Below are 21,683 nucleotides of genomic sequence, written 5' to 3'. Positions count from 1 at the left end.
CATGTTACTGATTCAGTTGTCATACGATGTAATTGGGCGAGTGGTGGAGAGATGCAGATAACATCGAAGATCTTTATTTCGGGGAATTGGCCCTCTATCAAGTTTAATGTTTGTGGATTTTGGCTACACTTGAGACTTGCAGATCATTTCTGCAGTTTGATGCTGTGCCACTCAGCTTTGTTTAAATGGCCTGTATCAAGTTTCAAGTCAACGGGTTTTGACTACACTTCATATTGACAGATCATTTCTGCACTCTGATGCTGTGGGCTTAGTTAAAAGTATTCTGGTATGTTTAACGATGGTTACACTAATCGATGGTTTTATTCCCACAATCAGCGGAATTGCCATAGCTGTGCTAATTCTTCTTTGTGGATTAATAAAATCCCAAGGGAACCAGACGTTGGCCGCCTGATGCTCTTAACCAATGCCACCTTTTGACGCTAAAAGAGCGATGGCAACGGGTGTCGAATTAATGTAAATTGCTTAGCTGGAAGCACCTTTTTTCACTTAATTAAGTAGGGTTCGTTTCCATCTGCTCCCAATAGCAGTAAACCAAATGGGCGGACGAACAGCTAATTCAATTTTAATACCGCATTTCGGGATATTTGAAATACTATTCTCCGTCCCGGAGCTTCTAGTCTTTAGTTAAAAACTCATCTGTAACCTTATCTACACATAAAATATGAAGGCATTAGCAAAAGGTTTGATGAGGACATGAAAGAAAGCGTTTTGGGAGGCGAATCTTTCTTGGTGGTCATAACATGCGACCGGCCAAACCAATCACACCCCTGGTAGGTACTACATATATTGCTTCGCAGTGTCTCAGGTTTGAAGGCCATCGTGATGTATAATCCACAGTTGTTTAGGCATTATTGACTAACATCCAAGAGTGCTCCCGCAAAAAATACTACATAGTTGTAGGCCTTGCTTTAATTTACTACATGGTGAATTGGAGAGGATAAAGGAAGTTGGTCTGTGTACCGATTAAAAGTTTTCGGTACATAAGCAGAATTTACTTTGTCATCATTAATTACAAAATTTCTTCTATATGCTTGGATGGAAAGGCTCGATAAGCGGGCTCTTTTACATGTTGCAAATCTAACAGTCCCCTCGGTAAGTCCAGAAACTCATCTCACTTGCTAGAGTTAAAGCTACTGGTTTCGTGCTTCCACATATTTAGAACATTTCTTCTTTTCTGTTTTTTTTTTCTTGATAAAGTTGGAAAGTAATCCAATTCTTCTGAAATGTTTGATATCTTCTGCTTAAATTGGCATTACTTGAAGCAGTTTCAGGTGGTAGTATTGAAGGTGAATCTTGGATGTGCAATTTGCAGATGGAGAGTGTTTCAAGTAATTTCAAAGATCAATGGTGAGACCTTCTCAGAAATAGTAACAAATTGATTGAAAGATCGCATGTCAAGGTTTAAACCTGTACTAGTCGAGTTAGTATAGGTCTGTAATGTGGTAGTGTTTCACGAACTTTTGCAGGGCTGGAAGAATGTACGGTTGATTATAGCAATAAAGTGGTGATTGCAAAGGGAGATGTCAGATTTGATCAAAATGTCAGGAACAGTATATAAGGAACAGAATGGAGGATGAAGTGCTGTCTGTCAACGTGGGCACTCATCTTTGTGTTTGTGTAGGTTACCCTTCTCAAGTGATCCACGCTTTGATTAAGAATCACCAGCAATAATTGACATTCATTTTGATTCTCTTAAATTTTGCCTTGCACTAAATCTGTTGTTTTGGTAGTGTTTCAAGCAGTAACTGTAGGCGTCATATCACAATTTAGCAGAGTAGATACTTCTTCAAGTACACAAGACAATAATAGTAGCCATATTGAATCAAAGAACGGATTGATCCCCAAAAAAAAAAAAAAAAAAAAAAAAATCAAAGAACAGACGCTCGCAGTTAACCACAAGCCTGTAAGAAAATAGAATACGAACCCACATCCACATCATACAGATAAGAAGAGTGCAGCCTCTTCGGCCTATTAAGTGTGTACTGTCTTCAATCTCCATAAAGTACTGAGCATTTTTTATACTCAATTTTTTAAATAGTGACAACGAAAATTGCTTTTGGGTTTTGGATTGTGATTTTTTTTTTATGAATTCTTTTTTAGTTGCAATAGATGCATCTCTTAATCATTTTTTATTTTTTATTTTAACTGTCATTTTATATGATACATGTCACCTCACAAAAAATATTACATTATCATTTCTCAAAAAAGATTTTCAAATAATTTTCTATCCACGCAAGCCCGACCGACTTATCCATAATGTTTTGATGCGACAACATGTCTCAATAAAACATATCCAACAGCGGCTTTCAAACATATGGAAAAAAGAAAAATTTTCGACTGTCATGTATTAGCTCAAGTCTTATAATGGATTACCTCAAAAGAGAAAAAAACAAAAAACAAAACAAAAAGAGTCTGATCATGGCTTGAACAAAAATGGCATGGCAAGAAAAGGGCACAATTTCTTCAACACTCCCCCCCCCCCCCCCCAAATTCAAAAATGTTAGGATGCCTTAAATCAGGTCCTCGTCCTATGGCGATTCGATTATGTTACGCTTCGCTGAGCTATTTGGGAGTCTCGCTGTTTGATTGTATATATATACACCATATATTCATTCTGTAATGTATCCTGATTCGTTTCAAAACCCTAATAAAATCTGATTCCCTCAAAATTGTTCTAGTGTTCTTGTTTGTTCTCCTGTTTTGTTGCATCTGCTACAACAAAAAAAACCCCACCACAAAGAAGATTAATGAAGATCAGAAGAAGTAGAACATAACAATTTGATGCAAACATTCGAACGGCTAAATTCATTCCATACGTCAAACCCATTTAAAACACTCAAGAGTAATAAGATGTGGCCATCTTCTATTTCAGCCCCTAATAAATATATGAAGTGACCACTGTAAACAGTAAACTGACGAGTTAGCAGGAAGGGATCATTTAGACAAAATCCTCACTGCCTAAAACAAAGGCCACATTGCTAAGGAACCAAACAGATTTAAAAAAAAAACACATACATACATATATACACAGACACACACAAGGTCCTCATAAACAGGCGAATAGCCACGGAATAAACTGCAAGGACCTCGCACTAGTAGAGTGAGGAAGATGGACTCCAACTTCTTCATGCTTTATTCTTCTTCAAATATCATTAAACATGAAGGTGAAAAATAAAATTTCATCATCAAATCACAAAAGCCATTGTATGTACTTGATGCAGGCCTTCATTAATCTTTCAGATTCTAAATGTACCAAAGTTATGAAAACGACCATGAAACTAGTATCACCAATTAAATAGGATTAAAAGATGCACATCAATAGAAATAAAACCAGTAGCAGTACAACTACCCATAGGAAAGGATTCCAAAATAGTTGTGATGTCTTGAAAATCTATACTCATGATTAAATACAGATACTTAATCGATTCAAGACTCCAACAATAAGGAAGATGAGCCAGCAAATGGGATCCAAGTCTCCAAATAAATAACCAAAAGCAGATCTAGAGGAAAAAGTCCGAAACTAGATGAAGATCCTAAATTGTTCTATCTACTATTAGATATGGAAACCAGGTAGGCGAATGGTGATTCAGTTTCAGGCAACGTTGATGTGAACAACTTCCTTCCTCTCCTCAAATTTCACCATGGGGATGACCACCTTCAGGACCCCATTCTTCATCTCAGCTTTAGCTTCATCTTTTTTCAGCAACCCTGGTTCAAAAATCTCATATGTAACAGCATACTTTCTGCCTTCCTTGGGCACCCCGTCAACATCAGTAGCATCTTCAGTACCCTCTATTTTCAGGTTACCATTCTCAAACCAGATTTTCAGGCCTTCTTTCCCTACCCCGGGGAAATCAAACCTCAGCTTTGCTGCTTCATCATCAACATGCATCTCGAAAACGTTCCTGTTTCCAGCTTTTAGAAAAGGGTTTTCTGCAATAAGAAGAATAACCAAAGAAATCAGGAAAACGTGGAACCAATGAGTACAAAAGGAAACAAAGCTTTGTGTCTTAGTCTACCATATGGGAAACTCTTGGATTCATCAGAGAAGATTTCAACGGCTTCAGCATCGGCCTCGGAATCAGAGCAGAACTCATTTGCTGCTTCAGAGTCGGAGTCAGAAACGATGAAGGTGGAATATTTAGGAGCGGAGAGAGGGCGGAAAGTGAAGGTTTTGGTGGTGGGGAGGAGCTGAAGGCGGTGGGGAGCAAGTGAAGTGGTAGCGGCTAGTTTTGGACGTGCATTTGTGATGATCAGATGCTTCTTCAAGGAGGAGGCAGCTGTGCCCGCGAGGAGGGTTCTTAAGGAAGCCATTGATGACCGAATTGAAAATGAAGGTTTTCCTCTGTTGAAAGTAATTTTCTTGGTATCAGTCAAGTGAAAGAGGACGCGTGGGAGAATGAATCTGATGGAAAAATTTGTACTAGAGAGGAGCAGCACAAGAGCGGGGATATGGGATTGTGCCACGTGTAATCATATTGATTACAAGTGTTTTGCTGTGATTTTTTTTTTTTCTGATGAATTACTGATTTGTTGTAGCAGCTAAATTCATCTGCAATGGAGTATGTACAAGAAAAACTAATGTATATATAAATGCATTTTGGCTAATGCATTGAAATAAATGTATTTAATTGTTGGGGAATTTGGATCAGATGAGGACTTTGAGAGCATGCATGGTGTTTCAAGTGACGAGGCAAAATGTGATGGCTAATTATTCATGGTGATGGTACCAGTATGGCCAGCAGATCAACCAGCATTTTGCGAGTGCAATATGCTTTTTGTGACAACAAAATGCAGTGAGATCAACTTCATAATTCTGAAAAATGATGCAGTAGTATTAATTTGGTAAGAAAGTGAGATCAATGCTGATGCGTATAAACATAATACTGTTATATAGTAGTCCCTATTAATTCTTAGCTTTCTGTATGCTTCTTAAAATGATGATATATAATATGTATCCCTATAATCCTGTGTAATGCTTTTTTGCTTTTCTTATGTTAATATGCAATTTACAACGGCAAAAATCCAAGGCATCTATTAAGAAATCCAATCCACAACGTCAGGGATGCGCAATCTTATATATAATTGAGAGTCAAGCAATTCAACAAATTAGTATCAAGCTAATTCATCAATTTGAATGAAAATGACCGGAAGCATATTACTTACTTTAACTATGTTAAGTTTTGAAATGCTAACCCCCGTCTTACTACCACATGCATGGCTTTGTTTGGATTGCATTTTTCTGCAATTTTTTGCAGAAAAATTACTGTAACGATTTGATACACGTGAGATAAAAAGGTGATTGAAAAATGTGTTCTCGAAAAATGAATGTAAAGAAAAATTGCTTTCTAAACAAAGCCACAACAAAACAGCTTAAACGAGACAAATGCTTAAATCGGCATAGCAACCACTAAAATTCATGTAATTGGCCAGATATGGTGTTGCACAATTCATGAAATACTGACGTTATTGAAACTAACACTCAGACTGCTACGCTTCAGTGTTGAATATCAGTACACTAGTGTCACTAGAGCATTTTGTTTTGCCTTCACTTTTTGGGTGGTCGGAACCTGGACGGGCTTGGGAAATGACGGGCAACAGTAACTTATATTCTTATAGTATATATATCTCTTTGGGGATCATTCACAAACAGCAGTAATTTTTAAGAAAGACCGCAAGGAACTAATAGAAACTCAGAAAGTTTATTCTAATTATCTTAGAAATGTTTGGAAAACCATAAAAGAAAAATGACCCAGAAAACTTGCCGATCGAGGATTAATGGAGTTAGTGAACAAAAGGGATATCATCAACACACCAACAGGATAAGCCCATAACCGGAATGAAACAGACAAAACCAGAAAAACAAAGAAAAGTTCAGCAGAATCCACCTATAGCTAATTAATTAAGCTACATTTACATGGATGGAGGAAGTACAAGTGCGTAAAAAGGAAGTGAAAAAAATAAGTGGGTAAAACTAAAAGGGGCAGGTGGTATATGTTCATGAATGCATTTACAAGATATTATAAATTGATGAGGGCATGCAAAAGAGTTAAATCTCTAAATGGTGCTTGATTAATTCTTAAGATGGGTTTGCCTTAATTAAAAAGCAAAAAGAAATCTTAAGATGAAGAAGGTTTCAGTGCATGTAGGCAAAGGTTGGTGAGTCTGTGTGTCTCGGGATTCAAAAAACCTTTGGCATGCACCTGCAACTCAGCAGAAGCAGGCAAAAGATGGATGCAAATGGTACAGAATCAGATTTGAAAGCGACACGGGGAGCAGAAAAAGTCTGTCGCTCCCTCGTACCATGAACATGATCCATTCCAAAAGAGAAGCCTAAAACAAAATGTTTCGATGGAAGGAAGTAACTCTTGGAGAGAATCGAATTTTCATCCAAGCATGTAATTTTAGTTATGATATCTCTAGACTAAAATGATCCATAATTTCATGCATACATAGGAATATATATAATTATAGCTCCGTTTAGATTGTATTTTTCATGAATTTTTATGAAAAAATTACTATAATGATTTGGATTGCATTTTTCATGATTTTTCATGAAAAAATTACTGTAGCGATTTGATGTATGTGAGGGAAAAAGGTAATAGGAAAATGTGATAACGGAAAACAACGTAATTTTCCGACGAAAAACTGCAATCCAAACAAGTCTTTGATATATGTAAAAAAAAAAGTAATAGAGAAATGTAATCACAAAAAAGAGCGTAATTTTTTGACGAAAAATAACAATCCGAAAAATGACAATCCAAACAGAGCTTAGGCAGCCACTCTTTAACACACATAATCTGGCGTTTGATGGATCGATGTAGAATGCAGGCACGAGGCTTACATGAATCGTAAATCGGATCCGTCTGTATTGCGTTCTTTTTTCTTGAATTTGCCAATGGAAATCGACTTCCACCTCGGGGCTTACAAAATAAGCTGCTTTTTTATTTGCCAAAAAGATATGAACTGAATATTAGCGAGTACTCATTTGTAAGCCACTTAAGGGCTACTTCAATAAATAATTCGTTGTAAAATCACTCAGTATGTGATCTCCATATTGAGTTAATCACCCACATCAACTTGAAAAATCACTCAGTATGTAAACAATTATTATGTAATGAACGGCAACTTAAATAATAATTAAGTGTTCATTATTTGTCATCTGAAAATCAATCATCTGTTGTTTTCGTTTTGAAATTCATTGGTTAATTCACCGTTTAAATTTCACAGCATAAGGCTGACAGAAATTGACCAAATCACAATCAATCAAATGCACAGTTTTCCCACTAATTTCAGCATTAAGATTTGATTCGTTTGTCAATGAGTATTATGCAAAATTTAGAAAAGAAAAAGGGAAGAAATCCATCCGCTACGCTCTGGATTAAAGATCACTAATACAAACATCATTTAATCCATAAAATCATAGAGCATACCTAAAATTTTGTGGATTAGAAAGCTAAAACAGCCCCACCCTGGACCTAAAACAAAAAAGACTAGAAAGCTAGACAATGGTCGATTTTTCAAAAGGATGCACTGCAATCGGACTCCATAAGAGCTTTCTCATCAATTTTATTGACCCTGATAAAAGCCCTTAAAATCCCATCTCTCATCTCCGGCTCAATTTTTGCAACCTTGATATTCATGCCAATCACCTCGAAACTGCCCTTATAACCCCTCCCTTCTTCAGATTCGTGTTCCGCTTCTCCTTTACCCTCAAAGAATACAGTATTGTTCTGAAGATGGACCCTCAGACCATCTTGGCCAACACCCGGCATGTTTACCCTCAACAGACAACCGCCCTTCACTGGGCTATGCATTATAGGCATCAGAGGCCCTCCTGTTTGAAACGGGTGGGGAACCAACCTCTGTGTTGGTTTTTGTTTGGGCGGGGAGTCTGAGCTCCCGGTGGAGAAGAAACGGGTGGCGATGGCTGTGTTGAAGGTGGCTCTGGGTCGCAGGGATTTGGTCAGGAGGGTGATAGCTGCGGAGGAAGCCATTTTTTTTGGCGTTCTCTTTGGGTGCAGACAAAAAGGCTCAGGCGCTAGTAGCTTTTGTCTTGCTCAGCTGTGGGGATGTTACTGGGTGGGTGGGACGCTACGCAAGGGTTTTATTTTGGGAATTGAAATTGGGAGTTATTGAACTTTTCTTGCCTTACACGTGGACTGCAAAAGAGGGGGAAAGATTTTCTGTTTTATTTTTTTTCCCTTCATCTTCATGGAAGTCAAATAGACGACAAAAAAAAAAAATAACTATTGCAGAGTATCGTCCGCACATCCTCAAGCTCAACAATTGCAATGAGGGAGGCCAATTTTCCTTTTTAATCTTTTTTGGGTTTTTAACTTTTGCGTTTACGTTTTGGCCAAGTATTTGTAGGCCAGCTGTATCTGATCAAATGTTTCTTCTTCAGAATTCAGATAGTGCTCCCCTGCCCTGCTGTGCTGGCTGGACAATAAAGTGCAGTGCAGTCTTTTCTTTTGGTAATCTCAATCTGGCCTATGCACAGTGGCTAACGTGGAATTCTACAGCCTTAATGCCCGTGGATTGACAGCAATGCAATGGTGGGGTGGATCATGGATGGATGGATTCCTGAGTACTATACTGCTATCTACGGCTTTATTAAGTGCTATCAACATTTCTCAAACATGGATGATGGATGACTGAGATTTAGAAGCTGATCACGTTTTGGATCACTAATCAATTGATTCTACCTTCCCTTTTCTAAGAAAATAAAAATGAAAAGATGGGTCAGTGAAGTTCTCAACCTTGAACCTTGAACTAAACTTCCAGGATCACGCAGATGCATTGAGAAGCAAAAGGGAAGAACTTGCTTGCAGTCTTGCAAGAAAACCAAAATCCTTGCCAATAGTTTTCCTCTAAACTCAGCATAAAGTCCTTTCTTTAAGAAGTAGGGAAGCAGAAAATGAAACACAGGGAATTAATCAAACATCATATAAACATCAAGTTACCCGATTGTTACGGGTGGTTAAACAAAAATTACAAGAAAATCATTCATCAGGGAGCATGCATCCCAATGGGACCAAGACCAAGAAAGGCCATCACTATTCACAGCTCGATTCAAGTCATAAACAAAACCCACTTAACAAACTACCAAACAAGATCAAACATCCACAAACAGCTAAAGAAAAAAAAAATAGTAGTACTAGCATCAAATTAGCAACTAAACAAAAGGTCTTCAAAGCTGCTCAAACAGACTAAGCTACGGCTGTGTGTTGCCTTCCAAATAGATCCACAAAACCCCATGTTTGATCTCAGTCTTGAGGACCTTGTCAATCTTGTAAGCCTGCGGCCTAAACCCAATCTTACCCTCATAAGTCCTCCCAGAATCTTCATCTTCCATTTCTGCTTTTCCTTGCCCTTCAAAGAAAATGGTATTTATCTCCTCATCCAAACGCACCTTATACCTATCTTTTCCAACCCCGGGCATAATCACTCTCATGGTCTTGAACTTGGGGTCCTTCTCTGTTTTCAGAGCAATTGCTGCTTTTGGGCCCGAAATCTGCAATGGGTGGAGGGTGTACTCCTCATCTGGCTTGGGCAACTCGGAATCAGAGGACTCTGAGGATTCTGAGGTTGACCCTGTGGAGCTGCTGCTGCGCGAGAACAAGGAGCGGCTGATGGCGGTGGAGGTGGTGGTTAATGGGATTCTGGGGTGAAGGAGTTTAGCGTAGTTGGTGGTGGAAACGGTGGCGATAGTGGCTCGTCTCAGAGTGAGGGCCAACAAGGAGGAAGCCATTTAAAGGCAGTTCTGGACTAACCTGCTGTGGGTCGGGGGAAGGGAGTGGGTATCTGAGGGGTTTTAGGGGGGTTTGCGTAGGTAGGGATTGAAATTTCGGAGAATTGTAGGAAATGTCTGATGTCTTAATTTACTTTACCAATTGTATCGCACGTTAATTAGAGGAGGTTAGTCATACATAACTCATAAGACACTCTGGTCCGTAGATGGCTCGGTCCCTCCGAATTATTCCTCATGACTTCCTTAAATCCACCCCCTTCCCCGTAATGTAGATAGATTAGCTTTATCGTTTCCGAAAAAAAAAAGAGAACTACGTTACTAGCCAAAAATGTATCGGATTGTCATTTTTATTTCCTCCCCAAAAAGTTTTTACATTTTTCATGAATTCACATTTTATCTCACATGCATCTTTTATATAAATTTCAGAAAATAACAATCCCAATTAGGTCTAAGACGTATGATGGCGATTGTTTGAGGGTTAAGCTTTTCATAAATGCTTACAACGTGATAAATATTTTACACGCACTGCATCAAGGTTGAAGTCACTTATCACAGCAATTTTTGTAAGGCACTCGTGTAAATAAAATCATGTAAAAGTGACATATTCTTTATGCAAATTTGCTCCACCTTTAGGTTAACACGGAGTAAAATAAAAGGCATTAAGATCCTTATGTAAAAAAAAAAATTGACAATTGAATATTGTTGAAGTAAGGAAGCTAGCTGTTTCTCTATACTTGATTCAAGACTTCCTCACTCAAAAAAAAAAGATCATCCGAATGGAGGAATCAACAAAACATGAAGTAAATCAGCAAGGAACAAACCAAGCAGTAATGATCCCTAATCTTTCCTAGCAAAAGATTCCCAACACATTGATGTCATAATCTATGATCATTAACAACGTAATTGATCCCAGACTCAAAAAAGGATGAAACTAACGAGTCAGCAAAAGGGTTCGAGAACTGACCTTAACATCTCATTATCTATACATACTGTAGATCTAGAAACAGAAAATAGAACTTTAAAAGGTGGTAAAAAAAAAGATATGAAGCGCTATTGGAAGTTAGAAATGGGACGCCAAGAAGACAATTGCTCATCCACTTTCAAGCTGCGTTAATGTGCAAAATGTCCTTCCTCTCCTCAAATTTGAGCTTAGGGATCACCATCTTCAGCACTCCGTTCTTCATCACAGCAGTAGCTTCATCTTTCTTCAGCATCTCTGGCTCAAAAATCTTAACCGTAATAGCATATTTCCTGGCCTCCTCGTCCATCCCGCCATCAGTACCAACTCCAGCAGCCACTTCAACGCCTTCTATTTTGAGGTCGCCATTCTCGAACCATATTTTCACACCATCCTTTTCCACTCCTGGCATGTCAACCCTGATTCTAGCGGCTTCTTCATCACTCTGCAGCTCAAGAATGTTCCTGTTTCCAGCTTTCAGGAAAGGGTTCGCTGACCAAATAAAAGAAACTCTTTTTAAAAAAAAATCAGAAACATATCAAGAAATCACACGTTAGTGGTAAAATTAGTATGTATATATGTCATTATTAGTCATTACCGTAGGGAAGAGTGCTTGGGTTGGAGATATTATCAAAGCAAGAAGCCAGTGTTTCAGCCTCAAAATCTGAGCCGGAATCAGATTCAGATTCTTGAGAAAGAATAGTACCGGTGGCCTCACTTTTGGCCGAGAGAGGGGTGAGAGCAGTGAAGCTAGTAGAAGAAATGAGGCTAGGCAGTTTGGAAGGAGGTGGCAGTTCGGTCACCAGTTGCTTCTTGAAGAAGAAGGAGGTGGCAGTTGGAAGGGTTGTGAGGGAAGCCATTGATGATGAGGATGATAAACTGGAAGAGGGTTTCTTGTTGTAGGAACGAATTTGCTTGCAGTGAGTAGCCACGAGAAGGGAGAGTATTAAAGCAGCTGGGAGAACCGGATCAGAGAACATATATGCATATGACAAATTTTTACTACCACAGTACAATCGAGAAACAGATAGGGATGGGGGAAAAAAAGGATAGAAATTCAAAAGGAGTATGATTCCAAACTAGTGAAAGTAAGAGTAAAAGAAGTCTGGAGACAGTAGAATTTAGTTCTGCCGCTGTTGTGCTTCGCTTTTTAAGTTCACAATCTGGTGGTACCAAGCTGGTGGTATGCTTGGAGATGGGAGCGTCTGTTTAGTATTGGTAGCCAAAGAAAATTAGATGATTAGTGCTAGAATTCAATGAATGGTAAAAATTTGGGGAACTCGTTTGGATTGATATTTTCTAGAGCTTTTTTTTTTTTTTTTTGTAAAAAAAATGTAGTATAACACGTATTTTTTTTTGGAGTTCTTTTTGTAGAATAATGTACTACTTTCTTGAACCCAAGTTTCAAGCTTCCTCCTCCAAAAATATATGCCCATGTAAATTTTTCTTAATTTACTAATTTACTCGAGAGAAAAACCAGAACGAAGATTTGATCTGCTACACACGCCGAGAGAGAGAAAAAGGCAATAATTGGCTTTCTTTGAATTAAAGAGGCAAAAAAAAAACAAAACAACATTGAAACTACTAGGACACTAGGGTAGTACTACATCAGAACGTTAAACTTTGCCGGAACCATATCAAACACGAAAAGTTATAGCAGTACGAGAAGATCAAGGATCATTGGCTTTAAACACAGTTGTCATTTTGATGATCATGTTCGTAGGATCGCTCTTATCCAACTCATAAGTGGCCCTTTTGACAAGCTTAACAATGCCGAATTGCCTAATGGTAATCAACATGGAATAAGCCCTCCCGGCTTTCACAGCTGCCTCCGCTTCACCCCCGTATCCGGGCGATTCAGTAGTGACTCCACTTTCGTCCACCGACTCCAGAGTCTTGTAATCCTCCTAGTCCATGTCAGTTTCGATTATAACCGCAGCACTCGAGCGAGCGGAGGAGCAGCGGCTGGTGGTGGTGGTGAATCTGGTGACAGAGGAGACGGGGGCTTTGGTGGGGAGGCGAAGGAGTAGTTTGGCCAAAAAGGGCATGGTGACGGTGGAGTTGGAAGTTTTCTTGAGAGCCAATGAAGACGCCATTTTTGCCTTTCGTTGTAAAAGAGGCAGTAGTGGAGTGGTGCGTGGGTTTTTTTTAGCGAGTCTGGAGAAGTGGTGATTTTAGGGAAGCTGCCGAGAAAAGAGGAGTGGGCTGTATTCAGCATCCATAGCCATACACTTGGCAACAGAAAAAGGCATGATAATAATATGGTTCATAGGACAACTATCGAGTTTTTTATACATTGCCGTAACTAAACCAGCACCTTTCCTGAACACGGCTTTATGGTTTTCCATGACAAGGGTAGAATCATCATCATCATCATCATCTCCATAGAGTCTTTTGATGGCAAAAGGCAAAGAAGAAAAGAAAAGGAATTGCAGATGAGATGATTCGCCGGTCTTGAGTTTAATGTTCATCGTCCGTCCTAGGGAAATTGCGCAAGCAAGCAAACAAACGAAGGAGAGCAACACAAAGACGGTATCCAGCTTAAAGGAGAGCAACTATGGCACTTCGTATGTGGCGCTTTTGAAATACAAAGGTCCCAATAGAGGACCAAATTAAGTGCCCTTTTCAGAGCAATAGTTGTGTGGTGTTTTTTCTTTTTTCAACACTAATATTTTGAGGAATTAGCCCACTTTTTTGTTGAATGGTTGTCCTTTCATTTTTTTGAATCTGTATGCTAAAATGAGGGAAAGTCCAACCAATTCATTTCCATTTGTAAGAGTATCAAAAGGACATCTAAATTTCATAGATTGATGATTAGAGAACACTGCACTACAATTCAATAACCCCCCAAAATAGTCTCATGTTTTAGTGAGACTTCAAACTTCTGAGGTTTTAATCTTGGTTATTTTGCCACTAAAAGTATCCGTGACTAATTAATTTAGTTACTAGTGCAAAACATCACGAAATTCACTAATGCTACTTTTGGATCGAAGAATTTTATGAAAGGTTCGTAATCCTCTCAAATCCTTCTAATTGTTTAGATTATTTAAGAGGTACATTTAGATTACTAGTTCACCAATTATTTTTGTGCTTAAAATGCACTTTAAAAAATTAGTAGCTTACAAACTCAAACGTCTTTTGAGCAATCCAAACAACGAGAACAATTTGGATGAATTTTAAATCTTTCATCGAATTTTTCAATCCAAACGAAGTCTAATAAATTAGCTCACTATAGACAAATTAAGGGTAATTAGTTGAATATCACAACTCACACTATCGATTCAAGATCTTAGTCATACACGTGGCAACAGAAACCAAGAAAAGCAGAAGAGGCTAGCATGCACTTCAATAATTGATAATAGTAGTTTTTTTTTTTTTTTTTTAATTCCAAATGAGAAAGCCTTCTTGTTGCAGGCAAAGTGACGCCAAGCATCCTACTATATTTGTGACACACTCGACCGTCCTATTCTACAAACAAGAAAAGACCTGTTCTGCAGACAGGGAAAGCAAAATGTGGATCGAAAAGGATAAAATCAGCCAATCGGAATTGGAACCCCAGGATTGATTTTGCATGAACTTTGAGATGAGGACGTGAGATACTAGTCACACTGAACAAAACCCAAGTATCGTAAGAATATAAAGATTACAAAATTCAGAAAACATGAATTCTAGTAGAAGTGAAATCTTTTATTGCTGTAATGTGTTGATGGACATAGGAGGAGATGTAGGATAATTAAATTCAAGCAGATCCCTTAAATTTCCTGGCAATGCCTGCAATGTATTTGCCCTGGTGGAAAGCAATTTGCAGCTCAAGCTCAGTTGGCTGTCTGGAGCCATCTCCGGCGAAGGTACCAGCGCCATATGGGCTGCCACCCTTAACCTTCTCCACCTCGAACATTCCAGCTCCAGCAGTATATCCAATAGGAACAAAAATCAGCCCATGATGAACAAGTTGCGTGACGGCTGTCAATCTAAAACATTGTTCATCAAGAATTAGTTTAATCATTCATTTTTATTTCCAATATACTGTTAACAATGCTTTTCACGTAATTCGTGTACTTACGGGGTGGTTTCTTGGCCGCCTCCCTGAGATGCAGTGGAGTAGAAAATGCCAGCAGGCTTTCCAGCCAGCTTTTGAGCTCCCCACAAGAAACCAGTTGAATCCATAAATGCCTTGAATTGGGCAGCCATCATCCCAAATCTAGTTGGGAAGCCAAATATGAATGCATCAGCTTCAGGGAGTTCATGGGGAGTAATCACAGGGACGTCACTCTTTGGGGGAGCACCCAACTTTCCAAGAATTTCCTCTGAAAGAGTTTCTGGCACCTGTTACGAGTTATTACTATCAGCTGCATCAGCATTTCCTGAAAGAGTTTCTTGAATTCTCTCTCTCTCTCTCTCTTTTTCCCCCCCTATGAGAAACATATGATTTCTAATTTGACTTGGACATGAACATAGACATATTTCTCATATTAATTTAATCACAGTTTTTAGGCAGAACTGTACCTAATCCTCTGCATCTCCACAACAGAACGCATTTTGATAGTACTATTAATCAGAACAGGAGCATTTATTGATATCATCCTTCTACGAAACGTTATAGAAAACAACTAACTTTGAGTCCATCAATAACTTCAAGACAAAACTTTCTGAACTTATTGCCTGCCAGATAGTAAAATCTGCAGAAAACAAAATTGCGTTGATCTACACAATTGCACTTAAGATTGTACCTGCCACAGTTTTGCCTCCACCCCTTCAACAGAATCAGCTCCCTTCTTGATCTCATGGGCAAGTTTCTCAACATGTCCATAGGTAGAGTAATAACTGCAATCCGGAATTAAAAAAAATTAACATTTAGAGATCCAATTGGAAATAAATGACTTGAAGCTTTCAGATTTAGAAACGGGGACAACATACATGCTTTTTTTTTTTTTTTAACTAGAGAAATAGAAGGGAACATAAGCAATTTGTGCATCAAACTTCATGAGATATCCAATCTAGAGTTGAAAATCATGCAGTCCTGTATATTCAGAAAAATAGATGTGGGTTTAAAAAAAATGTGTTCTTCAGACCAAAATATTGTGCATGACTTGATACAGTTAGGCGATTCAGCCCAGAAAATAAGATAAAGATAACAAGAACTGCAAAAAATCCAGACACTCGAAAACGAGTAAAAAGGATGAAGAGAGTAAGCAAAAGCGCCGGTACACAATGTAGACTTTGGTGGCCATTGGATTAAGAATCTTCTTCTTGATGAAGAGGAGGACCGCTCTTTATTTGATGGTGTAATGGAAGATGAATGAAAGGTTGGAAGAATGGAGAATAACAAGGGGCACCTCCCGCCCGTATTATATAGTGGCGCCTGGGAGTCGATATTCCCATCAATGACAAGTTTAATTTACAATAGGAATATTGCAATTAGTGCTGGAAACACATTGAAGAACAAGGAAAATACTGCCATAGTAGCTGCACCAAAAATTTTACGTCAGTTTGGAGGTAATTGATAAGTATGTTTAGTAGTTATTATCGAACCAATGAAAAAGTTTCACGTGAATATATAAACGTCTCATTTTATTTCATTTTAACATTCCAAGTGGAACGTGATTCTTTTCTATTGATTCTGAACCAACATAAATGCCTATGAACAACTAATATGACAGAATATAATTTTTAACCATTTTTATGGTAATAGAATCCATTATGATTTTGTTCTATCAAAATGGGAAAAAAAAAAAAAAAAGGAAAGAAAAAAGCGATGGCTCCATTAATAACATAAAAGAAAGGACAAATGACAGATCAAACTAATCGGGACAACTCAGAGCTTTGTAGGTGTAACAAACATATCACTGAACATTAATTATGGAAAGAAAAGTAATTAAGGAAACAACTGTTTGGACAATTTTTTGCATTTTCAAATAGCTAGATAAAATCAGCTGTTAATGTCACGCTATTCGTCATTACCTCGTCATATGTTCTTGTATTTTTGCAAATTCTTTAAATATATTTTTACTTTTGCGATTACTTTTGATTTTCTTGCACAAACCATTTTGGAATTGTCCGCTACTGTTCTCGATCAAAACATCATTGACTTGAGCAGCTAAAGAGAAAGACAAAAGCCGGAGCCCATCTGAATTGCTATTTTTAAGAGTTTTTTTTATAAAAAATTATATTGTAATGATTTGAGCAAAACTGATTAAGAAATGCGTTCGTGAAAAACATAAAAATTTCTTTTGTAAAAGAACTATGATTCAAACAAAGTTTTTGTTTTTTGTATTGTAATAATTTGAGTAAAGGTGAATAGAAAATATGTTCGCAGAAAGCATAAAATTTTTTTTGCAGCAAATTATAATCCAAACAAGGTTTTTGTTTTCCTTTTCTTTTTAGGTTTTATTTGTATTTATAATTATTTTTCGTTTCTCTTATAATAATGAATGAATAATATTTATAATTGTTTGGAAGTAATTGGAGAAGAAAATGTATTGGTTCACATTTTACCTTCTAAGGATTTGGATTTCAACCATGAGTTTCAACTTGAATTTCACCTAAAACTCCTTACCCATCATATTACTCATTACTATTACATGTGCAATTTCTCACCTAATGAATATTTGCTAAAGAATATGCCTCTGTGAACTTTGACGTGATTAGGAAATTAGCGTTGACTTTATCACTCCCATGAATTCCGCCCTCGGAAGCTGCTAAACATCATCAGTGAGGCAATGCATGAACTTATTGAACAGAAAACATGGCGAATTTTTAAAGGATCCGAACAAATAGTAATTAGTATCCAGAGAATGTGACCAAAGTCTGTATACAATTTTCTCTTTTCTGCCCAGCAAAGGCAAAAGATCCAAATAAGTATTTGGAAAGGGATTTTCATCAAAAAAAAATCTGTACGTTTCGTAAACATATTTTTCAATCACCATCGTTACCTTACATATATCTACGGTACATTTTCTACAAAATCTTCAAAAAGTTGCAATCCAAACACAGACCTAAATCTTCTCCCTACAACTAAACTTAGAAAGGCAAAGATACGTTTAAACTTCTATCTTACTCCAAAATGTTCCCACAAATATAAAATTTTACCATTTGGGAGAAAATGTTTATTTGAGCCCGCATAAACCTGTGATTAAAATCCATCTTAATGCCTCTTGTTGTTTTGTCTGATACACCATCATACTTACTACTCATATGTCAAGTACTCTAGACAAGAATTGATAGACCAAGCCATCATCATCATTCATCATCAATTTTACACTAATGTCCAAAAGATGACCCCAGTAATCATCACAAAATTAGCTAAACATAGCTGGAATCGAAGAGCAGAAGGCACAATCCAACTGGGTTTAACCCCGGTAATATTTAGATCCAGGTTGATGCTGACCTAGCACGAGAATCCTCAATATCCCATGCCTCATCTTGGGCTGAATCTCCTCAACCTTGAAAAGACTGGGTTCAAATTCTATGTTGCCCCCGTAATTCCTGCCGGAAGTCTCAGAATCATCCTCAATCTCGCCATACCCTTTGTAGAAAAGGGTGTTGCTATCCTTATCCACCCAAGCCTTGAAGCCATCTTCGGCAACCCCCGGCATGCACAGCCTAAGGTACCAACCGATCGGGCTTACAAGGTTTATGATGGCCTCTTCTGGACCTCCAGTTTGGAGTGGATGGGCTATTTGATGGATCCTTCTTGGTTGCTCCTCATTGTAGTCTCGGATTGCAATTATCTTTGCTGGGTCTTCATCCGAGTTCTGGGGGAAGGAGGAGGGAGACGAGGAGAAGATCAAACGGGTGGTGGTCCTGGGGGTTGTGCGGCTGAGGAATCTGGTGAGTAGCGCGGTGGCCATGGTTGCTCAAGAGGCTTTGCTGATACTGCTACTTTTTCCGAAGATGAAAGGGATTGAGATCTTGCTTATGCCGAGGCAGTAATTGTACAGATTTGGAGTGGAGTACTAGGAACTTTGTCAAACTGGTCTTTATCAATTTTGTGTTGTCATAAGACAAAAACCACATGATAAATGGACATCCCTAGTAATAGTATTAAATTGCGGATTGCCAATTCCTTGTTTGGGCCGGTCAGGACTAAAAATCCAGGCTTCCTGAAAATGTCATCAGCAAGTGCATAGACACGCATATGATGGTGATTCATTTCTTTATGAATTGTTCTTGGATATTTTCAGGTTCCCTTCCCTTAGTATAGGATAATGTAGGTTTATGTGTCAGGCAAAAAAAAAATTTTTGCTGATACGTTGGTACATATTTAAGATCTTGGCACTAGCTAAATTGGAGCCATCGATAATTTTTTCTTAGAAAATTGAATTCCAATCAATGGATGACTAGATACAGTAAGAGATAATAAACATAAATATATTTTTTCATATGGTAATATATATATATATGCATGAGTGCTCTTCGAGCCCTTAGGGAATATCTTAAAATTTATGATTTATTGATGCACAAATTTGATGCTGTTGAGGGAAAATCCTTCATTAGAGGTGCCTTTGGGAGCTGAGGATTCGAACGCAAAAGAAAGGAAAAGAAGAGAAAATCTGATTTTTCTTTGTTTGTGAGTTTTAAATAAGAGAGAAAAGAAAGGAAATTAAAGGATGAATAGTAAGTAAAATTTTTCCTCTCAAATTAAAGAGAAATGAAGATAGTTGGAGGAAGCTTGTAAAAATTTTTTAAAATACCTCTTTTATCCTTAAAAATACCTTTAACAAATATTTAATGACTTTCATATCCAAAATCATTCCACTAATTCTCAAAACTCCCAAACAACATAACAATCCTTTCTCTTCTATTCTCTCGTAGCTTAAATTTTCCCTTCTTCGTCTAAACTGCCCCGCCCTAGGTACAATCTTTCACCTTAGTAGTAGCTTCTTACAATATCCGGTAATTTTAGGGAACTTTCTGGCTATCTCCTTTCAATGCATTACTGCTACTTAAAAAATCTAAAAGTAAAACCTGAATTCAAACACAGCCAGATGGAAAATAACACACATACCCCAACCCCCCCAGCCCAAAAAAAAAAAAAAAAAAAAAAAAACTCAGTTGAAAAGGGGAAGGAATTGAGATGAACCCAGAAACCAATTAACTTTCAGCAATGATCAAGTACCCTAAACATATATAGATACTGTAAAACACATCACTAATCATTACTTTATCGGATGGAACCAGAGAAGTGCTTTCTTAGAAGAGTCCTCCAGTCCAGCATCTCAAATTCCAGCCTGAAATACCAACATCCAAAAACCTCATTACAATTCTATTCTAGCCAGCAAAATATACATACGTAGAAGGCAACATTACAATTAAAAATAAGAATAAAAAAAAAAAAAAAAGAGGACAGCAACAGCGGTAGTAAATGACCCTTTTAGTGACACTAACAGTACCAACCATATACTAAATGGTTCAAGCTGCCAAATTCCTAGACACAGTGATCCTCAAGATCCCATGTTTCATCTCTGACTTAATGAGCTTCTCAACCTTAACTTCTTCCGGCTTAAACTTGATTTTTCCGGCATAAGTTCTCCCGGAGGTTTCACCCTTCACCATTAGCATTTCGTCTTCTCCGTTTCCTTCAACACACAGAGCATTTTCCTTGGAATCCAGCCATACCTTGTAACCCTCTGGGCCTACACCCGGCATGACCACTCTCACAGTCTTATGTCCCTTGTTGTCTTTTGCAGTTTTGATGGTGACAGCCGCACTCGGACCTGCTGATTGAAGAGGATTCAGAACGCACCACGCATCTGGCTCAAATGCGCTCTGGGGTAAGTCTGGTGGGAGGCTGCTGCTGTTGCTGGTGCCGCCGGAGGAGAAGGAGCGCCGGCTGGTGACCGTCCAGAAAGATGAGACGGTGGCGGTGGATAATGGGGTTTTGGGGTGGAGGAGATTGGTGATAAGGGTGGAGGACACAGTGGGTGCTGCGGATTTTTTGACGGCGAAGGCCAACAAGGAGGATGCCATTTCTCTCTCTCTCTCTCTTTTTTTGGAGAGAGTAGAAAAAGGGTTTCTGGGGTTTCGTGAAGGGAAGGACCGGAATTGGGGGTTGGATCGCCGGACTACACTCAGACATAACGCCGTTAACTGCTCTATGCATTGCGACGTTGTAACTTGTAAGCAAGATTAGGATTGTACCTCTGTATTTTACAACCGTACACGTAGCAAGTTGAGAGTACTTGGTGGGTAGCTGACAGGACTCAGACTGGAGATTTTCAAATTTCGTTTGGTTGCCGTTTCATTTTTCTTTTGGATTTGAATGGGTAATTTTGAGTTTTGGGTTGTCAATTTTTTTTTTAAGCCCAATGACCAAGTAGTACATATTTACCAGTTGTATGAGTGCAAGATTCTCGACCTCTTTGCATTATTAGGCTACTTTTATCCATGGTTTCCATTTTTAGGTCAATGTTCATACCTAAGATTAAAGGACTAGTAAACAGCTTGTAAGAACTTGATGGCTATTAGTTAGGCTTGACCATTAGCTGATTGATTAGTTTAATTGACAAAGGGAAAAAAATCTAATTTGTTTGGTAGGGCAAGTAATCTCAATCTCCCTATTATAATTTTCCTTAATTTGTTTTCAAGCATATGAATTTAGAATAGAGCCCCTGATGATATTCAAACATTTCCAATGGCTGAACCGAATTAGTGCTAGCATACTTGCAAAATTAGAGCTACTAGCGAGTCGAGCGGCAAGTCAAATACTCAACTCATCGAATTTAAGTTCGAGCTTGAGTAGCTTCATGCATATACCAAGTTGAGTTTGAGCCTCCATTTGTGCTCATCGATTAAATGACTAATAAGGGCTATTCTGCGCTCATTGATTATTGGTATATTATTTAAATTATATTTTTATTTTTATTATGAAATTATTAATAAGGGCTAATGTTTTAGGTAATTTACCGTAAGTGTTGTCAACTTAATAAAACTCATAAATGGTAGAAATGT

General features: G+C 38.1%; 4 protein-coding genes across 4 annotated transcripts; all 4 read right to left on the bottom strand.

Annotated features, from left to right (window-relative positions):
* Positions 1 to 3,297: 3,297 nt before the first annotated feature.
* On the bottom strand, positions 3,298 to 4,404 carry LOC113702778 (heat shock 22 kDa protein, mitochondrial). Its single transcript, XM_027223919.2, has 2 exons — positions 4,041 to 4,404; positions 3,298 to 3,954 (listed from the first exon to the last, which is right to left on the bottom strand). Exons 1-2 carry the CDS (start codon positions 4,333 to 4,335, stop codon positions 3,614 to 3,616), a joined length of 636 nt encoding a protein of 211 aa, XP_027079720.2. The 5' UTR covers positions 4,336 to 4,404; the 3' UTR covers positions 3,298 to 3,613.
* Positions 4,405 to 10,576: 6,172 nt separating this feature from the next.
* LOC113702805 (heat shock 22 kDa protein, mitochondrial) lies at positions 10,577 to 11,925 on the bottom strand. The gene is made up of 2 exons (XM_027223950.2): positions 11,332 to 11,925; positions 10,577 to 11,225 (listed from the first exon to the last, which is right to left on the bottom strand). The coding sequence occupies exons 1-2, from the start codon at positions 11,711 to 11,713 to the stop codon at positions 10,876 to 10,878; spliced, it is 732 nt and encodes a 243-aa protein (XP_027079751.2). The 5' UTR covers positions 11,714 to 11,925; the 3' UTR covers positions 10,577 to 10,875.
* Positions 11,926 to 14,399: 2,474 nt separating this feature from the next.
* LOC140013791 (NAD(P)H dehydrogenase (quinone) FQR1-like) lies at positions 14,400 to 16,034 on the bottom strand. Its single transcript, XM_072063908.1, has 4 exons — positions 15,942 to 16,034; positions 15,464 to 15,557; positions 14,797 to 15,059; positions 14,400 to 14,704 (listed from the first exon to the last, which is right to left on the bottom strand). Exons 1-4 carry the CDS (start codon positions 15,962 to 15,964, stop codon positions 14,473 to 14,475), a joined length of 612 nt encoding a protein of 203 aa, XP_071920009.1. The 5' UTR covers positions 15,965 to 16,034; the 3' UTR covers positions 14,400 to 14,472.
* Positions 16,035 to 19,804: 3,770 nt separating this feature from the next.
* Positions 19,805 to 20,854, bottom strand: LOC140013867 (24.1 kDa heat shock protein, mitochondrial-like). Its single transcript, XM_072064073.1, has 2 exons — positions 20,130 to 20,854; positions 19,805 to 19,963 (listed from the first exon to the last, which is right to left on the bottom strand). Exon 1 carries the CDS (start codon positions 20,700 to 20,702, stop codon positions 20,145 to 20,147), a length of 558 nt encoding a protein of 185 aa, XP_071920174.1. The 5' UTR covers positions 20,703 to 20,854; the 3' UTR covers positions 19,805 to 19,963; positions 20,130 to 20,144.
* Between the last annotated feature and the right edge of the window lie 829 nt (positions 20,855 to 21,683).

This window comes from Coffea arabica, chromosome 8c (genome assembly GCF_036785885.1).
Source record: "Coffea arabica cultivar ET-39 chromosome 8c, Coffea Arabica ET-39 HiFi, whole genome shotgun sequence".
Lineage (NCBI taxonomy): Eukaryota > Viridiplantae > Streptophyta > Magnoliopsida > Gentianales > Rubiaceae > Coffea > Coffea arabica.
The sequence above is the reverse complement of the archived record's forward strand: the minus strand, read 5'-3'. Positions and strand labels throughout refer to the sequence as shown.

Coding starts and splice junctions, on each gene's coding strand:
- LOC113702778 (XM_027223919.2), bottom strand. CDS start 4,335: ATGGCTTCCTTAAGAACCCTCCTCGCGGGCACAGCTGCCTCCTCCTTG. Junction 3,955..4,040: donor ATCCAAGAGTTTCCCATATG/GTAGACTAAGAC, acceptor TTCTTATTGCAG/AAAACCCTTTTCTAAAAGCT.
- LOC113702805 (XM_027223950.2), bottom strand. CDS start 11,713: ATGTTCTCTGATCCGGTTCTCCCAGCTGCTTTAATACTCTCCCTTCTC. Junction 11,226..11,331: donor CCCAAGCACTCTTCCCTACG/GTAATGACTAAT, acceptor TTATTTGGTCAG/CGAACCCTTTCCTGAAAGCT.
- LOC140013791 (XM_072063908.1), bottom strand. CDS start 15,964: ATGGCCACCAAAGTCTACATTGT. Junction 15,060..15,463: donor TGGAGGCAAAACTGTGGCAG/GTACAATCTTAA, acceptor AACTCGTAACAG/GTGCCAGAAACTCTTTCAGA. Junction 14,705..14,796: donor GGCGGCCAAGAAACCACCCC/GTAAGTACACGA, acceptor ACAATGTTTTAG/ATTGACAGCCGTCACGCAAC.
- LOC140013867 (XM_072064073.1), bottom strand. CDS start 20,702: ATGGCATCCTCCTTGTTGGCCTTCGCCGTCAAAAAATCCGCAGCACCC.